At 40.1% G+C, this 24,197-nt stretch overlaps 1 protein-coding gene across 1 annotated transcript in view; it reads left to right on the forward strand.

Annotated features, from left to right (window-relative positions):
• csmd3b (CUB and Sushi multiple domains 3b) overlaps positions 1-24,197 on the forward strand; it is a 328,749-nt gene that overhangs the window by 55,283 nt on the left and 249,269 nt on the right. The window contains exon 3 of the mRNA XM_085791506.1: positions 16,680-16,902. Within this exon, the coding sequence (XP_085647632.1) occupies positions 16,680-16,902 (223 nt within the window). The remainder of the gene's footprint in view (positions 1-16,679; positions 16,903-24,197) is intronic.

A 24,197-nucleotide genomic window follows, 5' to 3' on the forward strand; every position in this document is an offset into this window, starting at 1 on the left:
GGGTGCCAACTTTGCTTGGTCACACTTTTCCATATGTGTCGCACAGATACAAGTCAGCTTGCTTCAGCACTTATGCATTAAACATTATTTTTAAGTACTGTGCTCTGTCTCATCCCACTGCTGAAATGACACAATGCATAAGATTCATATTGTCTCTCAAGATGCATAAGATTCTAAATTACTGTTGGATCTAATGGAGAGGACGCATTTAGCCTCTTAACAAAAGTCAGAGGTAATACAGTATGTTCCCTCTCTAATGTTTTCATGGTATGGCCATCACATCTCAGGGTGGTTGAGAGAGTTTTTATGTCTTGCCATAGCTGCTAATTTCTTTGTCTTTATCATCCTAAAGGATCCTGATGTAGCACTTATTGGCAATGGGAGCACAAATGTTACTTGAGAGGATCTTATACAATCTACAAATGACTTAATCTTTATGAACATTTTCCATCTTCTCTATGATGCAGCTTTACAGGCCCTTTGTGCAATGTGCTTCTTCTCTCAAACTTAAATCACATTATGATTATTATGTGGGAGATAATTGTAGACGTTTAGTGGGTACAGTACATACCACATTGTATATAACCATAATCCAAGAGTGTGTTTGTACTTTGTATGCAACTTTATTGGTGTTTCTAATACCCAATATTACGCCACACCTAATGCAGTCCTGTTTAAACACCACTGCACTTGTATTGGATTGCATTTGATTGTATAGTAAAATAGATTCTGAAGGTTCAGCACCAACAACTTTATACTGTAATCCATGTTTGTTAGCATGACCACAAAAGCAACACACTGGACTCCCCTCAGTTCTGAACGCACTGTTTAGATTAAACAAAGAAAGGAACAGCCTGTACTTGCAGCCTTCATGTTGAATCTCTGGCAGTCCTTTAGGATGCCCTTGCTTACAACAGAAAGCCGTAAAGCACCCAAAAAGTAGGACAAGCAGTTATACATATTGTGCTTCCCCTATCATAAATCACTGTATACTGGGCCACAGTAAACAAAAGATTGGGCTAAGAGCTGTCCCGCATGCCTTGAGCTGTTCATTTTGCTCACACTTGCCCTTTGTGTCACTAGCCATCAGAAAGCACAGTTGCGTTAAAACAGTAATATAAGCAGAACATTATTATGCGCACATGGTTGAATTAGGTCACTGTTGTGCCCACAATAATTGCAATAATTTGATTACTGTGTGTGTGCTGTCTGTGTGTCAAGATTGCCAAGTTTGGTTCTGAAGTGTTTCATTGATCCCTTCTGGCAGAGAGAGATGAGCTGGATTGCTGCTAATCTGGCAACCCTGGAAATGTCAATTGAGGAATCTGTTCGTGTGTGTGTGTTTGGCAGGCCTGGAAGCGTGTATGTGTGCACCTAAGAATATGTGTGGTTCAAAGGACCTCCTCCATCTACTGCACACACCACACACAAAAACCAGCTGAATTCAGCACGATCAGTTGAGTAGAGCTTTGCCTTTGTGTTCAAGCTGACTGACCATCTTGACATGAGTGATTTTAAACCTTTAAACCTCAATATCACTTGATATCATCCAATCACCAAATACAAAAAAAAAAAAAAAAAGAAAAAACCTTTGGTCTCTTTATTGACAATGACCTGAGAAGAGTTGTTTGAACCTTATTTGGAACACATTTTAGCACAATCACTTTCATGGCCTTGAAGCAGTACATTAAAAAAGTCCCATGACCTCATCACGTGGAGAAAAATGAATGAATAGTGAATCATGGAAGTGGAGCTTGTGTACCATCATGTTTTGCCCCAGGCTGCCTGTGTGGGGTTAATCAGTTCATGTGTGAACACGAGCCTGGAAAGGTGCGCTCAGCAGATTTCCTCTGGACAAATAAATGCTTTGAATAGAAAAGAAAAAAAAAAACAGAGCAGATGAACTGTTGTTTAGAGCAATGCTACACTGCGGAAACAGTGGCACAATGTCACGCCATTGTTTCTTCATTCCTTCTAACCACACTTAACATCCTGACTCCTCCACTCAGTTTCTGTCTTTTATCTTTGTTTTTTGCCCCTCTTACCCATGCTCAGAGGCCTTCAGTTTGACAGGAAATGTTCACTGAATATTCATGTATCCTTTCAGTGATTTCTGATGCACTTTTGCTGTTGAGAATTGTCTGGGTGACTCCAAATTGTGTTGCTTTAAGTAGCTATCTCATACAAGATGAGTTCGAACCCCATGATTCAGTGAACATACATTACAACAAATGGCGGCCTTTTGTATGACTTCTCCGATTCACTGTAGAAGGAAGTAAAGGCATTTAAATGTGTTACATTTACCGTTACACGGACCCGTCAGTGCTGTTATGAATGCATTCATGAGCAAGACAGGAAACTCTTTAGCTGGCTTCTCCTGAGATAGAATTACAGAGGAAAGTCTTTATGTGGCTGTGGATACAGTAGATGTGGATCTGTTAACTGAAGGATGGAAATGAAAACAAAAAACATGTTATTTTGACATATTAATAAAAAAAAACCCCACCTCTCTGTTATTCTGTAATAGCCTGACTGCCTTCTGCCTTTAAAGCAGCAGGATTCATTTATTATATAACTAATGGTTATTCAACTGCTAATTGAGACTTCTTTCTTTCGAACAAATACTTTGTCTCACAACAGCATAATAATAGTGTGCTTGTCTTTGTGTGTGTGTGATAGTTGTTACAGCTATGAAGCATCTCAAGCCGACTCTATTTCAGCATGTTTTACCATTGTTTTTCTGAATGTATTATTTATTATCTTTATTAGAGAGTGTGTTGTGAAATACAGGGTGTAGTAGGCTGGCAATGCATGTTCTTACTCTATGTTTGGATTTCCTTTATTATCTTGAGTATATTATTTATACTTTTTTTTATATATATAAATGAACATCAGTTCAGTCAACTAACAGTTCAAACCCCAGTCTCCGTTAGCTGACTTGTGAGATTGCATTCAGATTTTCCGCATCCTTGATTTATAAAGAGGTAAAATTACAGATTTTGAAATATTCCGCATTACAAAGAGAAAGAACAAGGAACACTCGGTGCTGTGATTGCTCTGTATGCAGTCCTGTCATGACATCCATTTCCACAGCTGGCCCACTTTACTGTGCATTTTAAATAGCTGCATACACTGTTGGAAGCTCCATCATGAATTCCAAATCTGATATACCATGGCTTCAGAGGGAATGAGACTCAACTAACTAGATGCAGTAACTCAATCGTCATTTGTTTAAATGCTTAAAAATATATATCTCTATGTTCACCAATGAGGGTATTGTGATGTGGCCCTGACCTGAATTGTTTTATTTAATTGGCTCCACCTTAACTATCATGGCAGCAGACCAGAAAACAATCTCATCAACAATGTTTTAATGGTCAGATGTATTGTCAAAAACACTGCACGGTGCATACCTTAGTTTGAATAATGAATTAAATGTGCAGTAGTGTGTCATCTGTTTTTCTGGTGGCTGCCATGTGCCTGTTCTAATTGTTTATTAGTCAACCTCCATCATAAAGATTAGTCAGGTCAATTTGACCTCTGTTCTCAAGAACTCAGACCTGCACATCGTGGTAACAATTTACCGAATCGCTGATGTGGTCACAGATGTATTGATCAGCCTGTTGTGAATAGTGTGAGGGTGTCACTCTCTCCGTTTGTCTAACCCATCTAAGCCACCATGGCACGAAACAAACAATATACTATCGTTTGGTGATAATGTGGAAATGAAATGAGAACTGTAATGGGGAATTAGTTAAATTAGAAGGGAATGTTTGCCTCAGCGGCTGCCTCCTCTGCTCCACCTCTCTGTGTACACTGTATCTGGAGACACGTTGAAATTAAATTTGAGTCCTGAGAGTGTATTCTGTAATCGCCCTCTTAGTAATCTCATCCCACAGCGGCGGTATGTATAACACCAGCTGTTGCTATACGGAGGATGGTAAAGAAATATTTTTTGAAGTACAAGGGGTTTTCTGTGTGTGTGGGTGCATGTGTTTGGAATTTCTGTGACGATTAAACCAGAAGTAAGTGAACAAAATAACATACTGTATCTAATGGCATCTTCTTTTTTTTACTGGCTCTGTTTTTAAGCAAGTGGAGAAAGGAAAGGGGGGAAAAAAAGACATGATGCAGGAGGGAGAAAGGGAGGAAGAAAAAAAGAACGGTGAGAGAGAGGCAGCAAGGGCACCAGGTGAAGCACAACAATATAGAGAAAGAAAGTGACAGCAAGAGAAAAACATGTACAAGAGAGAGAGCAGGGGAGGGGGGGTAAACACAGGGGAAGGTTGGCGCTCCAGAGCAGTAGCTGGGTGGAGTTCAGTCCATGTTTCTCCGGTAACAGACTTCCAGCAACTTAACTGTAGGAAATAGTGAGTGGAGGAGATTTCTCTGTGTATTCCTGGTGTGTGTTTGTGTGTGGGGCCTCATTAGTCAGATTGGAGATGATGACATTCAGCAGACACAAATCAATGGTAACCCCCTAAGACAGCAGCTGTCTCCCTGTTCCTCTCTGTCTCATTAATCCTTTATGCTGTGTGGTGTCTGCCAATCAGTGCCGGTTCCAGAGTATCCCCAATATATGTTCTATACGTCTGTGTATCTGCGTGTGCATGGGAGTGGGTTCATCAGATGCATTGAGGGTGAAGTGCTGATTGATGAAATCGGTAGTAAACAGTCTTCTGCAATAACTCTCCTTCCCTTGCTCTCTTTATCAAAACACAATTATCAGCTCGTTCACTCGCTCAAACACACACACAAGCTTGTACTCACCAAAATAGTGCCCTCTGCTTAGCATTCTCCACCTGCTCTCAGTGACCCACTTAACTTAGAAAGCTGAGTTTTTATTTCTTAAAATTCATTAGTAAAAAATGAGAGCTTGCTTATTCCCATCACTTCCTATCTTCACTGCTTAGTGCTCCTCTAACTCTCCTGTGTGCTGCTGTGGTTTTGCAGTGCCAAAGGTCCTTGAAGCTGCCATTTAGCCAGCCCCTATTAAAGCCAGCATGCTGCAGTTGGAAACATACCCTGCAAATATTATGGGATATTATTGTAATTAAGCATAATTTGGATATTTTAACCTACAATTTGCTGTGTATAGTGCTAATTTCTCCCAGTGGATGATATCCTCATATAAAATGTCATAACTCCTAATGTACTACACCTTTGGATGTGATTATAGTCATTACAGACATTATTCGCATATACTCACTGACAAAATACAAAAGAAACTCCTACTTTATGTGCAGAATTAGTTTATTCCTTCCTTCTTTTCTCTGGGGGTAATCAGGTGGCTACTAAGGCCTGCTTAAAATGTACTAGTTCATCCAAGCATTGTCCAAACACATCTAAAAGCAGAGGTGCTTTTTGCAGGTTTTCCCTCACAGAGAGGGATGAAGCACAATAATTCTTCAAAGGACAGGCGCACACACTCTCCTCAAAGGTATTCATGGTGCTACACTCCTGTAAACATGGGAAATGATGGAGGTAGTTCTGTGAAGAATGGGGAAAAAAAGAACCCTTGAGAGAGAAGTTCAAACTCTGTTTACTTTCTCACCTCCCCCCCAACTCAGACACACCTGGCCAATTGCAGAGGGAAGTGGTTGTTTGATGGACTTTTTTTTTTTTTTAAGTTACAAAAATTGGAAGAAGTACTACACCACCAACTTCTGACTCTAGAACGTGTGGGGGAAGGGTGAATCCAACAATCACTTTGTGTTACAGTATGCATACTGATGCTTGTACTGTAAGTTAGACCATCTGCATGCTCAGAATTAGTTGGTGTAAGTGATGTGCACGGACCGTCTGTTGAGGAATTTCTTATGTTGGGAAAGAAAACTATCTACTCAATCATACTGTTATAATCACTTCTGTAATTACTTCTTATGCTGACATGTATCAAGTTATCTAACACACACAGATGGTCCACTCACTCTGTACCTCAATGAAAAACTCATGTGATACAACAATTATATATAATATTTTGTTGTAAATGGTTTGGCCATATTTCAGCCATATTTACCTTATTGTACACTTTACCAGCTGTTGACAGCAGTATAGTTTACTGTCACGGACCAGACACTTGACATTCTTGTTTTAGCATCCCATTGCAGTGAAGAAAAAAAATTCAATACGAGGATTACAGACAAACATTAGAGCAAACAGGAACAGAATTACTGTATATAACCTTGACTATTGATTTGTTCCAAAGAGGCTTGGTGAAGAAGCAGCACTGTTAATCAGGAAAGCACTCGTAGTACTGGAAAGTTTTGGTGTGATCATTGTTCTGCAGCGATATTTATCAGGGCTGATGTTGTTGCACTGCAAGTGGTGGCAGAAGTCACAGCATCACCCTACTTCACTAAACCACTTAAAGTCATAACAGTCGAGATCGGAGTACAGCCAGGCCATTGGTCAAAGAGTTGAGACGATTAGTGCCATATAGAAACATAACATCATTAACCATCACCACTCAGAAGGTACAGCTGAAGCAAAGCTACAGGAACAGGTCAACTGAGGATATGTGTTTTGACTTTGAAAGTCTAATCACATTTAAAATGAAAAAGCATTAAGGTGAAATAGCATTAAGGTGAAAGTTAGAATGAATGGAGATGATGGTGTGGTATAATTTATAGCACCGCACATTTTTCTTGGAGGGCATAAAAGCCCCTGAGAATTTTAAATAGCTTCAACAGTAAATTTGTGTTTCTACTCCTCACCAAGAACATGGAATACTAATAGTCTCCATTTTCATTTTAATCCATTTGTGCTGAACCAAAACCTCATATGTCCAGCTGTGAGTTGGATACAGAGATTGTTCTGGACTAAAATGATGTAACATATGGTCATTTCTGTACAAGACTTGATTGAGTGTTAAAGATGAAAGATTCATCATGACAGTTTGTATTTTTCTGATTTATTTTGGTAAATTTTGTGCAATGGTTGTTTCAAAGTGTTGTCTTTACTTTACCACCACAAAGGATATGATGTAACCATCCTTTGTGCTATTAAACTACAGTCGTGCCCACATGCTGCAGCAAGCTGACTTGAAGTTTTAGAGCAAAGAGATAACTGATGGTGTGTATGCCATTGGGTTACAAAGGTCCATCCCATTTATTTTGTTGAGGAATTAAACTCACAACTCCCCCGCACGCTTCAAACAGTAAATCTTGGCATCCACAGACTCATCTTCCTCCACACTCTTTCTTCCTGCACTGATCACACTCACCTAAACTACACATTCACAACCTGACACTGCACCAACACCTGAGCTTTGCATCCCAGCCTGTAATTTCCATCCACAATATAACTCCAGACAACAGTAGTCTAATGGGACAACAGTCTTTGTCAGCTGGAAATAGGCAAGCAAGCAATTCAGAAACAGCATTTTTGCAAACACCTACAGACTAATGGAAGGCCTGACCCTGCAGGCGAAATCATACTTCAGTTTGAATCATTTTCCTGCTGGTGTAGAAGGATTGTTGTCTTCTATCAACACACTGGCACTGTAATTTCATACAAACTCCTGGATATAAAGCGTCAATCACACAAAATATAAAAAATACCTTAATTGACACAACCCCTACCCTTATAATGTAATATCCATCAACAAGGTACTTTTCCACTGGACATTAAACTCAACATAATTCAAACACAGTTTCCGTTGGCAAAACACATGCTCCCATGCTGAACTGCTATTTTCCCCCCACTTAGCCTCACAGTTCCCAATAAATCTCTGATATTTTACAACAGTGGAGTCAGATAGTAATTTCTCTTTTAATTTCATGTTTATCCCTGTTCTGGTTGTAAATTCTGCTCTAGTGGGGAGGCACTAAAAGTGTTCTTCTTTAGACACTTTTATTAAACTCTAAATACGTCCCTTTGTGGTTAGAGACAAGTTGGCATAATTAAAATGTCTTCCTTAATATCTCACATTTCAAGTCACCGGAGGCTGTGTTGTATAATGAATTTAGCAATAAAAAAATGGTAACAAACCCCGTATTAGATTTTCTCAAAGTAGGTGAGTAATAATTGTAATTACAGTGTGTTATCCCTCCACCAGCCAATTGTCAAACAATAGCGCAGTGATTGTAAACTGACACAAGTTAAGTACAAATAGTGATCGCAGGTTATCTTTTTTATTATTCAAATTGCTTGTCATGCAGTCACAGCACATGTTCTGAGAATTGAAAAAGTGGTTTAGACATGACACAGTGAATTATTCAGAATTAACAAAGCAATCTGACGTTTCCAGTCATGCATCCACATTTACAGCAGTGGTGGTTCTGGCTGCTTTTAGTTTGTCAGGGTCTTTAATTAGCGATTATTTCTCTGCAGCGGTGCATTATCTGAAGAAGCTCTACCACCTGCAGTGGTTTTATTTAGTGTTTGTAGTAGAAGAGCATGTCTCCATCTGCTGCTTTCTCGCAGTCTCACTCCTCTTCAACACTTCCCCTCTTCTCCCTCTTTGATGATTCCCTGAACACAACAACAGTGTTCGTCTCTTCTCAGTCTTATTTGTGTACTGTTCCTCAAATCTTGTCTTTGCCTTTTACTTTAATGTGCATCCCCCCTCTGCCTCACCCTTTGTCTCCCTGTTCCTCTTGCCCCCTCTCTTTCTCTCCTTATCTCTATCCCATCGTCCCCTCTTGCCTCTGACTGACAGTGTTATAAATTGATTTTCAGCCCGGTGTGTTCCCTCTGTCTCTCTCTAGGCATTTCCCTTATTTAGCCTCAACTACTCCAGGGTATAGTCTAGACCGCAGGCTGACTGTCAGTCAGTGGCAGTGTGGAGCAGTCTAATTCTTGGCTGACAAGCGTTCCTGACAGCAAGAACCAATGGGACGTTTCAAACATGCTTACTCTCTCTTGCTCTGTCTCTCTATTGCATTTGCCTTTGCTATCTCTCTTTCTTTGCTCTCTTTTTCCCGGTCTGGCCCCGGCACTCCACACTTCATTCATTTGCCCTTTTTTTGCTTTTGGTTTTGTTACATTTCTGTCACTCTGTCACATCTCTTTTCCTCCTTTGCATGTCCTCTGTCTTTCTTTTCTTCGTGCTCCAAAAAACTGCCTCGAGAAAAATTAACAGATACAATCATTTTCCAGAGATGTGAACAGCTCATTTAAATTAACTAACACCACATTCGCTCACACACATGCGCAAATACACTCTTGTCTCATTTTGCCCCTGGAGCCTGAGCTGCTGTAATCTGAGTAATGATTGGCTGGTTTGTCTGTCTGGGGTGATTTGATTGGTCAGTTTGCTCCACTGGGAAAGCCATTCTTTAATCATAAATGAGAGGCTGTGAGATTAGGCGGAATAGCTCTTTAAGCGAATCTGGTATCACTGATGTCCCCAGAGAGAGGGGAAGAGACGAAGAGGGAGGCAGCGAGATGAAAGAGAGACGGACAAACAGAATGAGGGAGACAGAGAGTGAGGCAAAGAGATGGAAGGGAATTTAAAGTACATTTTTTCTAAAGTTGGACTTGTATAATATCACTATACTGCAGAGGGTAGGAGTAATACTTTATATTATACAATGTGTGCACACCCACACAGATATGTGTCATATGGAGACTTTTCTAACCCCCCAAGCAGGAAGCAGGGATGCCCAGCAACCTTGAAGGGTGTACCATGGGTCCCATTTCATTGAAGAATAGGGTAATTTCACTGTTTCCTCATTTAGCAGTCACCACCATGTGAAAATGGCTATATTCATCATTGGGTTCCCTGAAGAAAATGACAAGCTTAGTAATTGATTTCATCCCCTCAGAATCATCAAGCTTATTTCAGGACGTGTGAAGTCAAATTATCATATGTACAGCAATGGCAGATTTATATTGATTTTGTTGGGTTAAAATAAGTTTTACTCTGTGTCTTCAAAGGTTTGGACAGGGCTGGAGTCTGACAGCATGTATTGGCCTTCTGGCTAAAGGCATATAATGCTGCATCTAGAAACGTAGGGGTGGGCAAACGTCCATTTTGAAATTTTGGCAGATGCAGAGATGCTGCGAAGAAGACTTGATGCCTTTGAGGCAAGATTTTCCTGGAAAGTTTTAAAGGCAGAATTTGCTCATCCTGCTTTGTAAGGTGGAATTTCCACAGTGCTGCAGTGCTCTGGTTCAAGCTTGCAGGTACCTACATGGAAGCAGTATGTATTTGGTACCTTTTTTTTTGCCGGACTACAGTAACTGGTGTTTTATTGCTACAGCACTCTGCAGTAGCTCCCCTGCAGCACTACAACATAGCGGACCTGTTGTGAGGCCTGCAGTTTTTGACCAAGAGAAATTGGGGAAAAAAAAGGATTGATTGCAGCTTAATGCCAGCTGTAAAATATCCCAAACAGTCTACCAGCTTACATCACAGGGCTCACAAGGACACACACCCACATTTACACCCACAGCAAATTCAAAATATCAAGTTCACTTTGATTGTCTTTGAAAGGGAAACCCTTGCAAACTCCACGCAGCAAGTTCTGGAGATGCTTGTTGAGTAGAAGCAGCATTTGATGATGTGCTCTTTAAAGGTGTAGAAGTGCACCCTGACTACATTTTTAGGCACTGTGTCTATAACAAGTCAAAAGTGCACTGTCTTGAAAGTGGTGTGACAATTTCCAGTATAAGCCACTTGTTAAGCTTGTGTTTTTTTGGAAGGGGTTTTTTGCAGCACATTATCTCAGACATTCAAGATGAGATATTGCTTTGAGGAAAGAGATCAACCCTATATTGCAACCCGGGTTCATTAAATCCACTCAATTCAAGAAGCAGATTTTCTTCTTTGTCTTTAAGCTTCTTTTATCCAGGCAAGGTTTTGCTGAGCACGCATGCTCTTTTCCAGCTAAACCCTATTCCTCATTAGTACCAGTGCATATATTCACACCTGGAAGCTACCCGGTCCAACTACAGATCTTTCACTGTTTGCCAATTAGCATCTCTGTTGAAGTCTTTGGGGGGGAAAGCCTCGCTTTAAACGAAGCCTCGCCCAAAATTGAGTATTAAACACACGTGCTCTCTGTTCATGGATTCCAGCGGTGATTACTAAACAGTATAAAAACGTCCCCTCGGACCATTTCACCCATGTACACAGCAGTTACAAAAATATCACTAAAACTCACTGCTTCTTCTTCTTCTTATGTATGACCACATGTTGGATTGTGCAGATCAGAGCAGTCACCGCTTTTTTATGCATTAGCCAATTTGGTTCAAGCCATATAATCGCTAACAATGAATAAATACAGAGGCCCAAATGCTACGTTTGTTTCTTTTTCAGCACAGAGAATGTGTAGTGGCAAATGGAAGCAGAATCGGTAGGGTCATAGGAGGGGTTAACAAGAAAGGTCAGTGCTGGAGAGGAAGCTTTTTATGTGAGAGAAATCAGGGGAGAAGAATGAAGGTTAAGAATGATGAACTAAGAAAACAGAAGAATGACCGAAAGGTTTAAGGTGCTCAGGGTGTTCATTAAGATGTGTGTGTTGGTTTGTTTTGCTACTTGAACAGGGTCTGAAGCCCTATACTTGTGAGGTCTGGACAGCTTTGCAGGAATCAAAACGTTGCAGCCCACAGGTTTAAATGGCTGTTTAAGGGTTAGGACTTGGTTTTATCTTAGAGTTAGAATTAGGTTTAGGTTAGGGATAGGCCTGGAGCTGCAGCAATAAAGTCAGAGTAAGGGACCAAGAAATTCATTATGTCCATGATGGGTCCCCACAAAGATAGATGTACAAGGCTGTGTGTGAGTGTGTGTGTGTTGAGGGGCTGTCAGTTTCGGTCTGGTAGTCAGCATAATTAGTCTCTCTTTTACCCCTGTCTCTCCTTCTCGCTGTTTCTCTCTCCGTCCTTCTGTCTCCCCTCTCCATTCGTTTTCTGTATCTCTCTCTCCCTGTCTCTCTCTCTCGCCTCCGTCCCTCTGAGTGATGAGTTTTAAATCATCCTTTCATTCTTTGTGCAATGATGAACGAGGGGAAATCTGTCCTTTTCTCTCTGTTTATTCTGCTTTCCATCTCTGTCCCTCTGTCCCCTTTTCACTCTGTATTCACGCCATTCTGTATCCCAGCTTCTCATTTTAATGAAGTTACTTCATTTGTTCTAAGACACTACACAATCTGTTAAGTTCAGATAAAACTCAGAGCACTCAGAGGTCATATCATGTTTTCTTGAGTGGACTATTGGCTCTAAAACGGGGGGTTCATTTCTAAATTCTTAAGGATTTTAAGATGATTTAAAACATTTAAAGGTGGATATCATTAGTTGAAATGTAGCCAAACAAGTCAGAAGGTACGGTGGTATCAGTAGCTGCACATTACTACCTTGCCTCACAGTTTTCTCTTAGTTTGACCGACTTAATACAAAAACATTCACAGGAGACACCCAAAAGCTGGACACAACATGGTTGGTGGTTCAACTTTAAAAATGCACTACATCAAGAAGGATTTTTTTTTTTTTGCTGTTCGGAATATGATGTTTTTGAGCCACATCCCCACAGAAGTTCCCCAGGATTGTTAAAACTGTAAAGGGGCTTTTGAGAAATTGCTACCATCTGACTGTCGGTAGCTACATAACCACAACTCATCCCTGAGTCCCAATACTATTAGAGTTAATATGTAGACTCCTATACAGTACAATTAGGCCTTTGTGTGTGTTCTGTTGTGTTTTGGCAGAACGGTTGATGTCTTCTCCAGAAACAAGCCTTCAGTGTGAGCTTTATCCTGAGTCTTGTCCCTTCTGCTCGAGGATCCGCTGCTTGTCCACAGACTGGATTACAAAATCTTGATTTCAGTCACATATGCATCAATCACTCTGTGTATTTGGCTGCAGGAAATCCTGGCATCCACTGAATAATGGTGGTGTTCCAATCCATGGGTTTTGATGGATACTTTTTTTCATTCTTTTAAAGAATGTGAACCCAAGACATTTGTGATGCTTCCTAATAATATTCATGTGCTGTAGACATGAAAAATTCAATCGCCTCTCTTGAGAAAAAAAATCACAGTACATCATCAATATACCATCTGAGGAAAATTGCAACTTTACAGCAGTGCCTTCTTCCTTCTTTGTAAAGTACACCCTTAATGTGTGCACTCAATCAGTTTGATAGTCAGCTCACTTGAGGCATTAAAGCAACTGGCATCGACTTAAGATAATATCTCAAAGCGTCTATGCCTTCATCATGAACAATGTTACATTAAGATCCCATATCCATAGTAGCCATAATCCATGTGCCAGCATACAGTATCAGTGATTTTATTGAAAGCTTGAACCTTATCTATTCCATCACATAGTTCATTAAAAATGAAATACCTCGGATAGAGGTTCTGATATATTTGCCTTTTTCTTTGAATGTGTGAATATTTGGTGTCCTCGGGTGAACCTGTGATTTCTGGAGCGTAAATCCCCCTAAACTTTGATCATAAAATTGAATTCCTCTCGGGAACCGTGTGGATCTTCCCTTTCTGATCTGGGCCAAGATGGTAGTGGCAGTTCAATAGGTTGTTTTTTCTTCCTGTGCTGTACCCAGTTTTCTATCTGCAGAGTTCTATAGGGGGAAAAGACAGGCAGGGTTGGCAGTGGTATCTCTAGCCCATAGTTTTATTTTAGGCAAATTGACACAAAAATAGTGTATGTCAGGAATGTGTATGTCAGTCCTGTATATTCTAAATGTTGTGGTGGAAAATTGACTCTCCCCCAGCAGAACCAAAATTTCCACGACAATGTTATCTGTGTGTGTGTGTTCATATGTGTGCTATCTTTGCTGTGTGCCTCTTAATGGCTCTGCCTGTCCCTCCCGGTCCCTCAGCATCTCACCTGTGATTGGTTGTGAAGGGACAGAGATACCAGCCCCTAATTGCAGCTCAGACTGCCATTGGTCATTATATTCGTCACTGTGATGGCCCTTGAATTGTCTGCGTAAATGAAGGCTGGACAGACACACACAGACTCACTCGCACACATGCATGTCGAGACACACACAGTTTTTGGTTGGAGTTCTGTCTTGGATAATTGGTTGAAAAAGCATCCAGCGGGATCACCCTGCTGTCCCTGTGGCCCTGGCTGCCATGGAAAATAACAAGGCCCATAAACATGAAAGGCAGGGGGATGATCTTCCTGATTTGAGCTTTGCACTCAGAGGAGATCAATTAAGGCCTAGGAGTTCAAGGACTTTAAACACACAGAAGGAGCAATTTTCAATTAAACACTTGAATTTAAACTTCAAATAATACACCAAAGGCTGCTACAGCATCAAACGCAATTGTAGATCTCCTTAATTCCCAGAGATATAAAACTGAGGAGCTGAATTACATACTGATTATGTATGACAAAAGAAAAAACAGGCAAATAACACACAGCTGCTTTGGATAACAAAATCCAGCATACTGCAGGATCAAGACCAAAATAAGAGTTTCTTCTCTGCTGTAGTGTCCTTGAGTAGGATGATGTTAAATCCCCACCAGCTCTGAGGGTTCCTGCTCTTTAAGCTGACTCTGCAGTCTGACTCCCCTGCGGAGTGGAAGAAGTGAAGAGTTTCTCCATTGGGGATCGATGAGAGCATCGCAAAAAATGCTTTGGACTCACTTCACTCCTGGACACTCCAAGGTTTTCAACTAACACCTGTGGTGTGTTTGATATAAAAAAGGGATCATTAAGATCAAAGGGAGAAGATAATGATCCTGATGTGAACTGTTAAGTCCAAGGAGATCAATTGCATTTACATTTTACAATTTAGGCATTTAGCAAGCACTGTAACCTGGGGAGATTTAGAATAAGTACAGAGGCAGAATTAGCTTCACTTTTAATTTATCAGCACAAGCAGCCTGTGAAAGTGTTATTCACATTAACAATCCATTTAAAAATACTCATTATGTTTATACTGCGATGCTGTAAAGTTACAGTTCTCATTGTGAACAAATTATCCACCGTTATCCACCATTTAAACCATATGTGTCCTGCATAAAAGGCACCTGATTTAGAAAATAATGAATATCATTCATTAGTGCATGGAGATCCAGTACTGTCACCTTCACTTGGAATCAGTTGCAGTAATGGAGGTGTTGAAATGCATGCTGGGCTGCTGTCTTGTGCTGAGAGAAGTCAGCCTCACACCTGTTGCAGTTAATTTAGTTGTTAGTTTTGCATCTGGTCCTCTCCTCCTACTCTCTCTCAGTGTCTCCTCCTCCTCCTCAGCCTGCCCCCGCATGCTCAGACCCATATTCAAAAACCTACAGTCTCTCATAATGATCTATTAGTAGGCTATTTACCGCCTTCCTCCCTAAAGAAATCATTAACTTCCTTTGATGCTGCATAGCATTGTGTGCAAGAATTTGCATCTGCATCATTACTAACGTTTCTCTCGTTCTGAATGACACAGTGTGTGTAGATGTGTATCTCTTTAAACGTGTTTATATCCTTCTTCATGTTAATGCTTTGTCGAAGCTGACGTTAATGGACACATTGTTGTCCGGTATTCGATTGATTTGCAAAATCTAAAAGAAATAGCCAGCTTCTGATCCTACTCAGGCACAGGAGGTGGATCCAAGAGACAGCTGGTCTGTTATTGATTTCACCTATTAGGTCCAGTGGAAGAGTAGCTCAGTGGCAGCCTAGTTTCCAGTCAGTCAGAGGACCTGGGTTCAAGCAATCCATGCTGAATGTGAATACCAGCTCCCAGGGTGCTGATCTGAAGCAGCTGCCCTGTGCCCTTGATGTGGGGGAGGACAGAGAGAAGATTATGTTCCTACTGTAGCAGTACCATAAACTACAGAGGCTGAATACTTTATTCAATAGTTTGGGCTTTATATAGCATATGCACGGTATTCAATTTCTATATAATTGGACATCGGCATCAGAAAAGCAGGACATAGGCTACTGTACTGATCAAAGCTGCTATGGTTTTGAATAGACGTAAAAGATAGAATAATCCACGCAGGCAAACAAAGTAAAGTGAGTCAGGCTGGGGCATCCAAAAGCAAACACAGGCAAGGTCCAAACCACGATTAGGATCAAAACAGGCAGGCAAAGCACAGAGGGCTGGAAAGCTAAGGCATGTGGCATGAGGATAACCTGGCAGCAAGTGCAGGAAAAGGGAAACAGGTGAGCAGGTGGGAGGGGACGAGGGAGAGGTATCCACAAACAGCTGAAATGAATGAAAGGAGGAATGAGTAGACTGAAACTCCAAACCATGATTATACAGTAGCTGCTGGCTTATGGCTTATTCTTAGAGTGATGTAAAGCAATACAATACTTCAGCACCAGACTGGCACTTTTAGCCCCTCTGACCTTTGAATAATCGACCACTAATATTGGACTCGGCCAGCAGGTCATCACTGTTCACTCCATTTATGAAAAAAATGTGGAGTAGCACATGTAGTATCATGTAGTGCTGTTGAGTTCAGAGGGATATAGAGCGTGTGTGTGTGTGTGTGTGTGTGTGTGTGTGTGTGTGCACATGCGCGCAATTAATAGTGCATGTGTGTCTTTCCTTATATGAACATGCTCCTCAGTTTCAACACAGTCACGTGTGCTAAAACAAAATGTTAACTTCTGTGTCATTTTGATGTTGTTTGTGTTGTCGTGTCCTGCTTTCTTTACACTCATATATTTCTCTTCCTTCTTTCCTTGCTTGTCTTTTTCATATCTCTGTCCTCTGTTTTCTCATTTTAACCAACAATATATTCCTCTTTTCTCCCCTCCAGGTTTTATCTACACATGTGGCGGTACAATGAAAGGCCGTAACGGCAGTATAGAATCGCCAGGTTTTCCCTATGGCTATCCCAATGGTGCAAACTGCACCTGGGTCATCGTCGGGGAGGAAGGAAGCAGAATCCAGCTCATCTTCCTGTCATTCGCCATAGAGGAAGAATACGACTTCTTGTCCTTGTATGATGGGCATCCCCACCCTGCTAACTTCAGGACCAGGTAGGAACAGTGAAAAGTTATTACTGCTTTTGTGTGAAGTGTTTTGTGGCTTGACAAATTCTTTTGATGCCATTATGTAACAGCATAATGGCAGAAAGCTTTTAAACTAATTACAACAGCATTTTATTTAGACTACTTTCACAGTAAATTGCTTGTGATCAACATCCTATAATCTCCATGAAAAAGTAGCACAGCACAAGCACCTGTAATGACATATAGCCCATTACTTTTTATTAGGTTACAATTGATGTGCAGCCAGTTTTTACTTCTTTAAGCGGAAGCTATGAAAATATACTCCTCTTTGTTTTTGCCAATTACTGATGAGCTATAATAAGTGAATATGTCTACACGATCAAACGTTAAGGACTGAGAAGTCAGGGGGGGAAAACCCCTGAGAATAAAAAGGGGGGTGTATATAGTAGGTGTAACAGTGTTTTCGTGTGAATACATATTTAGAAAGCACATCCTGTTTAAAACCAACACAAATGCATGTTGTTTCAACACACATTGACAAGATGTTATCAGCACTGGGCTGGATTCTCTCAAGCAACACCACTGCAGCGGAACAAATGACCTTGTATAGCAACAGGGTGCTGTCTTTCACAAATTGCCAAGGCTCAATCAGTGCCACTGTGGTTTCCCTTTAGTTATTGAACTATTTTATTGAGCTCTTCTAGAAAGAAACACAGTACCCGGAAAGAAACTCATTTCAGATAAGCTATTAAAATTTCCTTGCCTTACGATTTTATCAGGCAATCAGTAGTGCCTAATAATATCTGTCAGTGACTGTTCACATTCACCATGTTCTTTTAACCCTGCAATTAAACTATTACGTTATTCAATTAACTGTGAAATGAGTGACGTCTATTGGAATGTTGTTTGATTGTCACATGACAAAAAACTAATCATTAGGTTGATACTGATGTTTTTAGCAGACGTTACACAAGTTGGTTCACAATAACTTAATGTCACCTCTTCTATTCTCTTCTCCACATCTGAAGTAATGTTTTTTTGCATGGGGTACAGTACTTGATAACATAACAAGAAACAATTTGTTGTTCTAAAACTCCACCAGGAAGGCAAAATTGTGTACATTAACAACATGACTCAACACAACTGTTTACAGACTAGCTGCTGTGTTTGATCCTTTAGTAAGGCTTCACAGGTCATTCTGTGGAACAAACAAACAAAAAGCATGTCATGTCATCTGGGACTAATTCTTTAATTATTTTTTCTTTGCAAATATCATGTGTGTGGCTTTGCTGGTTCCATCTCTTCTCCAAGGCAGGGCAAGTTTCTTCTCACAATCTGTATGTCTGCAGTGGCAATCCTAGACTGTAGGAATCCCTAGCTAAAGAAATTCATCAAAGGCAGATTCCTCCCAACCCATGTAGACTATTGGCTGACGCTACAATTATCACTTGTACCTTAAAATATTCAAATGCAGACAATGAGTTGATGCTACGTAGCTACAGTGTACATCATCAGGGACCCCACTAAGAGGCTGTTTGAGCAACAGCAGTGCTCTGTTTCATGTCTTTATGCAAAGTGGGATGTAAGGTCATAATTGCAAAATGTGCCAATATGAGGGTGCATCTGAGGACTCTATCCCCTTAGAGGACCAAATCATTTGTCTTGTTTGCCTCTCCTGAGTGTGTGCTTCTCTCTGCATAGCTCCACCTGACACAAGAAAAGAAAAATACCAGCTCTGTGCCCTGAAAAGATGCAAAGATCAGCATAATCTGACACTAAGAAGTTCATTTGCAGGGCACATGCCAAAGCCAACACATAAAATGACTCAACTAAAACCTTTTCTTTAATCATTTAAAGGTGCTGATTATGCACAATTTTCTTCAAATGTCAGAAGAGTTGCTGTTAGGAGGCATGTGTTTCCATGCACTGATTATAGTAAAGCAACATTTTAATAAAAAAAAATTGGTGACACAAGATTATAAACAACATTTTCAGCATCTTTTTTAAAAGAAAGTTTAATGATCTTAATGTCATTTGTCCTTGTCAGTTCAGTTCTGGACATACAAGACTAACAACAGAAAGAGTGAATACACATCTGTTTTACATTTCTCACAGTCTCCAAATGAGTTACAGCCTGACTATCCACTGTCACCTCAGGAGAGTCTACAGTGTCATCGTGAACTGCATTGTCAACATTAGGCAGGAGCTGCCATTGTCAATGGGGTTTTGGATGAGGTCAGAAAGGGATTTCTTTAATTACATCAGGCATGTATGAGGCAAATACAGTATGCAGGGCTGGGCAAGAAAATCTAGTTTGGTTCAATTGAGGAAAAGGGATTTGGGTCATGGGGAGATGAAATGAGTCCTCTTGATACTTGGTCGGTTGCTGAAAAGCAATTCTCTCCCTGTGGGGAATGAACCATGTTCCTTTGGTTCAACGGGCATAATTTCTAATCAGCCAGCTGCAATAATCAACCTTTCTCGGACAATCCGGTGGCTTTTAGTGCTCAAATTGCCATACAGAGTTAATTAAACAAGGGAGCAAAAGAGCAGAATAGAATGGAGGAGGGTGACCATGAGATTTTGCCACTGTTTATGTGATTTCTGTTGTGATTCCCATGGGGAGAAAACGAGAGAGAACAAACAGATCGGGGGAGAGAGAGAGAGAGAGAGAGAGAGAGGGAGGGACAGAGAGATAGAGAGAGAGAGAGGAAAGATGCCCTCTATGCTCTTATTGGTTGATTAGGATTTCCTGCTTATCTGAGATAACTGGAAATGATGTGCTGCGTGAGTGTGTGCACACATGCATTTACGTGCATAGGTTTGTGTGCGTGTATGTGTGCATTTGTGACGAAGATTTATGGCGTGCATACTTCCAATCGCCCCGCTAGTTAAGCCAAATTACCTCTGCTGTCTCATTCTCTCTTTCTCTATTTCCTTTTCTTTTCCTCCTCTCCTCCACACGCATAAACACATGCACACGGACACGGGGCAAAGCGGTGATTAAAAGGTCAGATCCATTAACAAGGAAATGGTAATTATGGAAAGCGATTAACATGGATCACACACGGACAGACTCACACATGCACATCAAATACACACACGTCACAAACACATTTTATTTTTTTTCTCTGTTATAAATGTAACTAAAGGTCATGTGTTTCCCTTTCAGGATTGTCCAGATAACTGTGTTTAATGTCACATGAACACTCATCCTTTGGGAAAATTTAGCCCAATTAGGGGAAATATGGTGTTAATAAGACTTATCAGGCGGAACCTTTTTAATTATTCGACCAGCGATATAATTTCAGAGTGAACACAATAAAAACTAATAACCATTTCTCTGGATGATCAGTCCACAGCACCTGCAATCCACAAACTGACTTTAAGAGGGAATCAGATACGTGATGAGCTCCAGAAAACACAGGCAACAACCTTTATGCTGAAAGTACATGTGACTAACAAAGATTGGTATAATTGCTATGGTAGACTTATGCTACAGTCCGAAATAAACTATAACTAGCTAACTAACAAACTAACTACAGTGACTGAATATGAATTACCAGAATGGTCTTATTTATAGATTTCTGGGCAAGAGGTTTAGAAAGATATGTGGCCAAACTGTGGGTCATGCTTACACCCTCTCTGGTATGATGTCCAGTGGAGGCCAGATGTGACAGCTTGCAAAGATAAGTTAAAAGGGATGACAAATCTATGAACAGGAGTAAGGAACAACCACACACCAATACCATCAATGCTACAGTATGTCAGTGTGACATATTCTCTTATCTAAGGAGGAGCAGACATGAGGGGCATTGAGAAGAAAGGGGTTTTTGTGATATCTGAGTGTCTGTGAGTGCACATGAGCCAAGGCGCACATGATAGTTCTTTTCTTGATTATGGGTATCAAACAGTGATGGCTAGTCTGCTGATTTAATCTTGGAAAATATACCATTCTCAGATAAAAAGCAGCCGTGACATGACAGCAACCTCTCTGTTGCTTTTAAGGCCTGCGCCATCTCCACTGTGGCTCTCCATTAGCTGTTGATTCCTTCTTTTGTCTTATCTTGAGCTTTCTTCAAGAGGCTTCAATCCGTCTTTAAATGTAAACAGTGCTCCAGGCTTGGTTTTCTGGTCAGAGCAACAAATGTCCTCACAGATAATTTACTGCTGTGAAAATGGAAGTGAGCCAAAGTCTTAAAGCTGGGGAGAATATTTGGGGGTTGCCTGAAATGCATCACATCTCAGATGTGCTTGTCTTTCCTGCACCCCTCTTCTAAACTCTAAAGGAGGCTATAATTCTTAAAACACACAAACACAATGGAAAATCAAAGGCAGCTTTTCTAAAGATGTAAAAATTCTATCAGTCAGTGATGACAGTTTTTATTTTATTTTTAATTTTTTTAAATTTTGATCAACATTCAGCCTGCTGCTTGTCCCCAAATCACGGTTATGCCTATTTATAAGTTTTACCACAAACACTCTAATCAAGAGTGGTAAGTTTTCATAAACAAGTAAAGGGCACATTCCCAGATTGCTGCATGATCTAAAGCTATGTTCCAGCTCTGCACAGCACGCAGGCACTTGTGTTAGACATCCGTCTAGCTGATGAATCGTATTATTAACTGACTCTCATGTTAAACACAAACTCAAGCAGTGTGAAACAGCTCCCCGCAGTCCACCCTCAGCCATTTATTGACTCTGTTTGAGAGTTGGAATTACTGACAGCAACAAACACAGGGTTTTGAACTTGGGGTGGAACGTGTCACACCTGTCCACCCTCTTCATGGTGTTGGTGCAACAAACAAGAGATGATGAATGGAGATGGGCTTCTTTTTGCTCTCTATGCCTTAACAGTTGTGAAGGCAAGCACACACACCCACACACCCACACACTTGTCCAAGTCCAATGACATTTACACTATTTCATTTTCCAGGAGACTTACTGTAGCCCCAATTAATTTAACCATACCTCACTTTAACCCTTAAACATGTCTTCAACTTAACATATAAAGATTTATGTTATTGGGACTTATCAAAGTAACACACACACACACAAACACACACATCTCCCTCTCTCTCTCTCTCTCTCTCTGACCTCAACATCCAAAACACATTAATTTTGCATAGGATCTTAGATTACAAATTCACTGTCATCCTACTTTTAATATTTGGTCTGCAACTGTGGGTCAGAACTGGCTTAACAACATTTCAAAAGCCTCCCTCAAAAGCGTGTGAAAACATAGATGTGTTTTGAATTATTCTTCTTTAAACTGGTAATATTGTTTAAGTGAATTGATTTAAAAACCGAGGTATCCCATGTGGCACCTCAACCGCAAAGTCCGTAATACCTGTAAGAAATATGAGTTAATAAATATGTTATTGGAGTAACAATTTCCACCTCAGTACTCCCAGGGAGACCTTTGTTAATTTAACTGATAAAATGTTTAAATTATGGGGAATTATATTATTTAATTATTCCTAGTATATAATTTAAATACACAAGTGTTCAAATTTATTATGCCCTTTGTTGATCTTTTAATTACTTTTGTACATGACTGGACCAACCTGTCATCATTAGGACGCATTAATAAAGAGAAACAGAGTAAAAAAAAAAACAGGGAAAAAGAAAGCAAGAAAAAAGATTCAGCAGTTTGTTACTTTATGTTATGATTACAAATGTCTTCAATTCTTTTCAGTCTTGGGTACAGTGCAGTAAAGACATAATTGCATTACATCTACAGTGGATGATTTTGTAGGATAACATTTATGTCCATTCCCACTGCCTGTGAGACTGGACTTTACATTTCAGCTTGACCCATGATAAGAGTTTTTCATCAACCTTACAAAGTGGTTGTACTCATCACTAATTTTTCTCAGTCGTCCAGTCTCTTTCTAGAGATACAGGTTTTCTCTGTAGCAGCCTGGTTATTAATAGTATTGTACAAGTTTAGGCCCAGTTGTCAGTGTTTATGTGTTTTTTATTTTAATTTTTATCCCCGTCAGTTTAAGTGTGAGGATGAACCCTCTTTGGTTTTATGACTGCCTGGGCACCAGGATAATCCAATAAACCATCCATAACTGTGATACCAGTGCACATATTAACATACTCATTAAACAGTGTGGACAGAGACACTAAAGAGAGATGAAGAAGAAAACAGGAAAATTGGTGACAGAGGGGCAGAGTTAAGAATGACAGAGTGTGTTTGAATGTAATCATTGTAAATTATATTGGAGCCTCCTGAGGTGTGCTTGATTTATCCCGAGACCCTTAAATAGACAGTGTGACATTTTGAAATTAAATCTGTTAATTGTCTTCACTGGTCATTTGTCACATTATGTTACTGGCTCTTCAGCTGGTGGTTATCCTTTGGTTCAAGCATCTATTCAGTTTCATTTAATTGAAATATTGTTTTATTATTATCATTTGATAATGTGACAGATGCTTAACAAAGGTACTTAAGAATGTCACAATGAATACTTCAACAACCTTAAATGCTTAAATACACTCCAATAAATGCACAAGTGATGTTTCTTTTCTTTTGTTGCCAATAAATTATTTAATTGAATTATTTTCATAAATCTATTTTAAGAGAACAAAAGTTCAGTTGTTGTTGTTTATTCATTTCCTGTGAGGTTGACAGACAAAACTCTATGTTTGTTGAAATTTTTTGTTTGACTTTACCGAGCTGTCTTTTGTCGTCTCAGCTGCTTTTGTCCTGTCACTGTGCGTGGCTGTAACCAATGTCTTCCTGTGTCATAAGCTGCCATTTGAAATGACTTCCTGTCACTCACTGATGAGTTGTCATAGTAAATGTGAAAGCCTGCTCAGGTAGCAGCACTCAACTTGGGCTCAAAGACACGAGTGTGACAACAAGGAGGCATCAGAGAATTTAATGTCTGTCTGAGAATTAATAATGTGTGAGCACCAACAGAGTGTCTGAGAGGTTTTGGGCACGGATGGACAGATGGAGGAAATGCAAACACTGTGATGGAGGACATATGGGATTTGATCTGATGACATTTGAGACCAACTCCATGTTGTTTATTGTCAAAAACTTTTGCAAAAGGTCAAAAACAATGTTATTAATGATGTGAACATGGTAAATTTTTGGTAATTGAAACTAAAAATGTGTCACAGAATTCTGAAATAATGTTTTAAATGGGGCTTTGGAGAACGATAAATCAATCCACAGGAAATAAGGGAGTGTCCCAGAAGAATAATTGAGAGCAATTCAAAGGCTTTGGATGCACCCCTTACTGGAAAAAACTACTTGTAGACTCCTTTGTGAATAATGCCAAGCTTCCCACCCAGACCTGAAA

This window comes from Trachurus japonicus, chromosome 11, assembly GCF_045865225.1.
Source record: "Trachurus japonicus isolate A0001 chromosome 11, Traja_1.0".
Taxonomy (NCBI): Eukaryota; Metazoa; Chordata; class Actinopteri; order Carangiformes; family Carangidae; genus Trachurus; species Trachurus japonicus.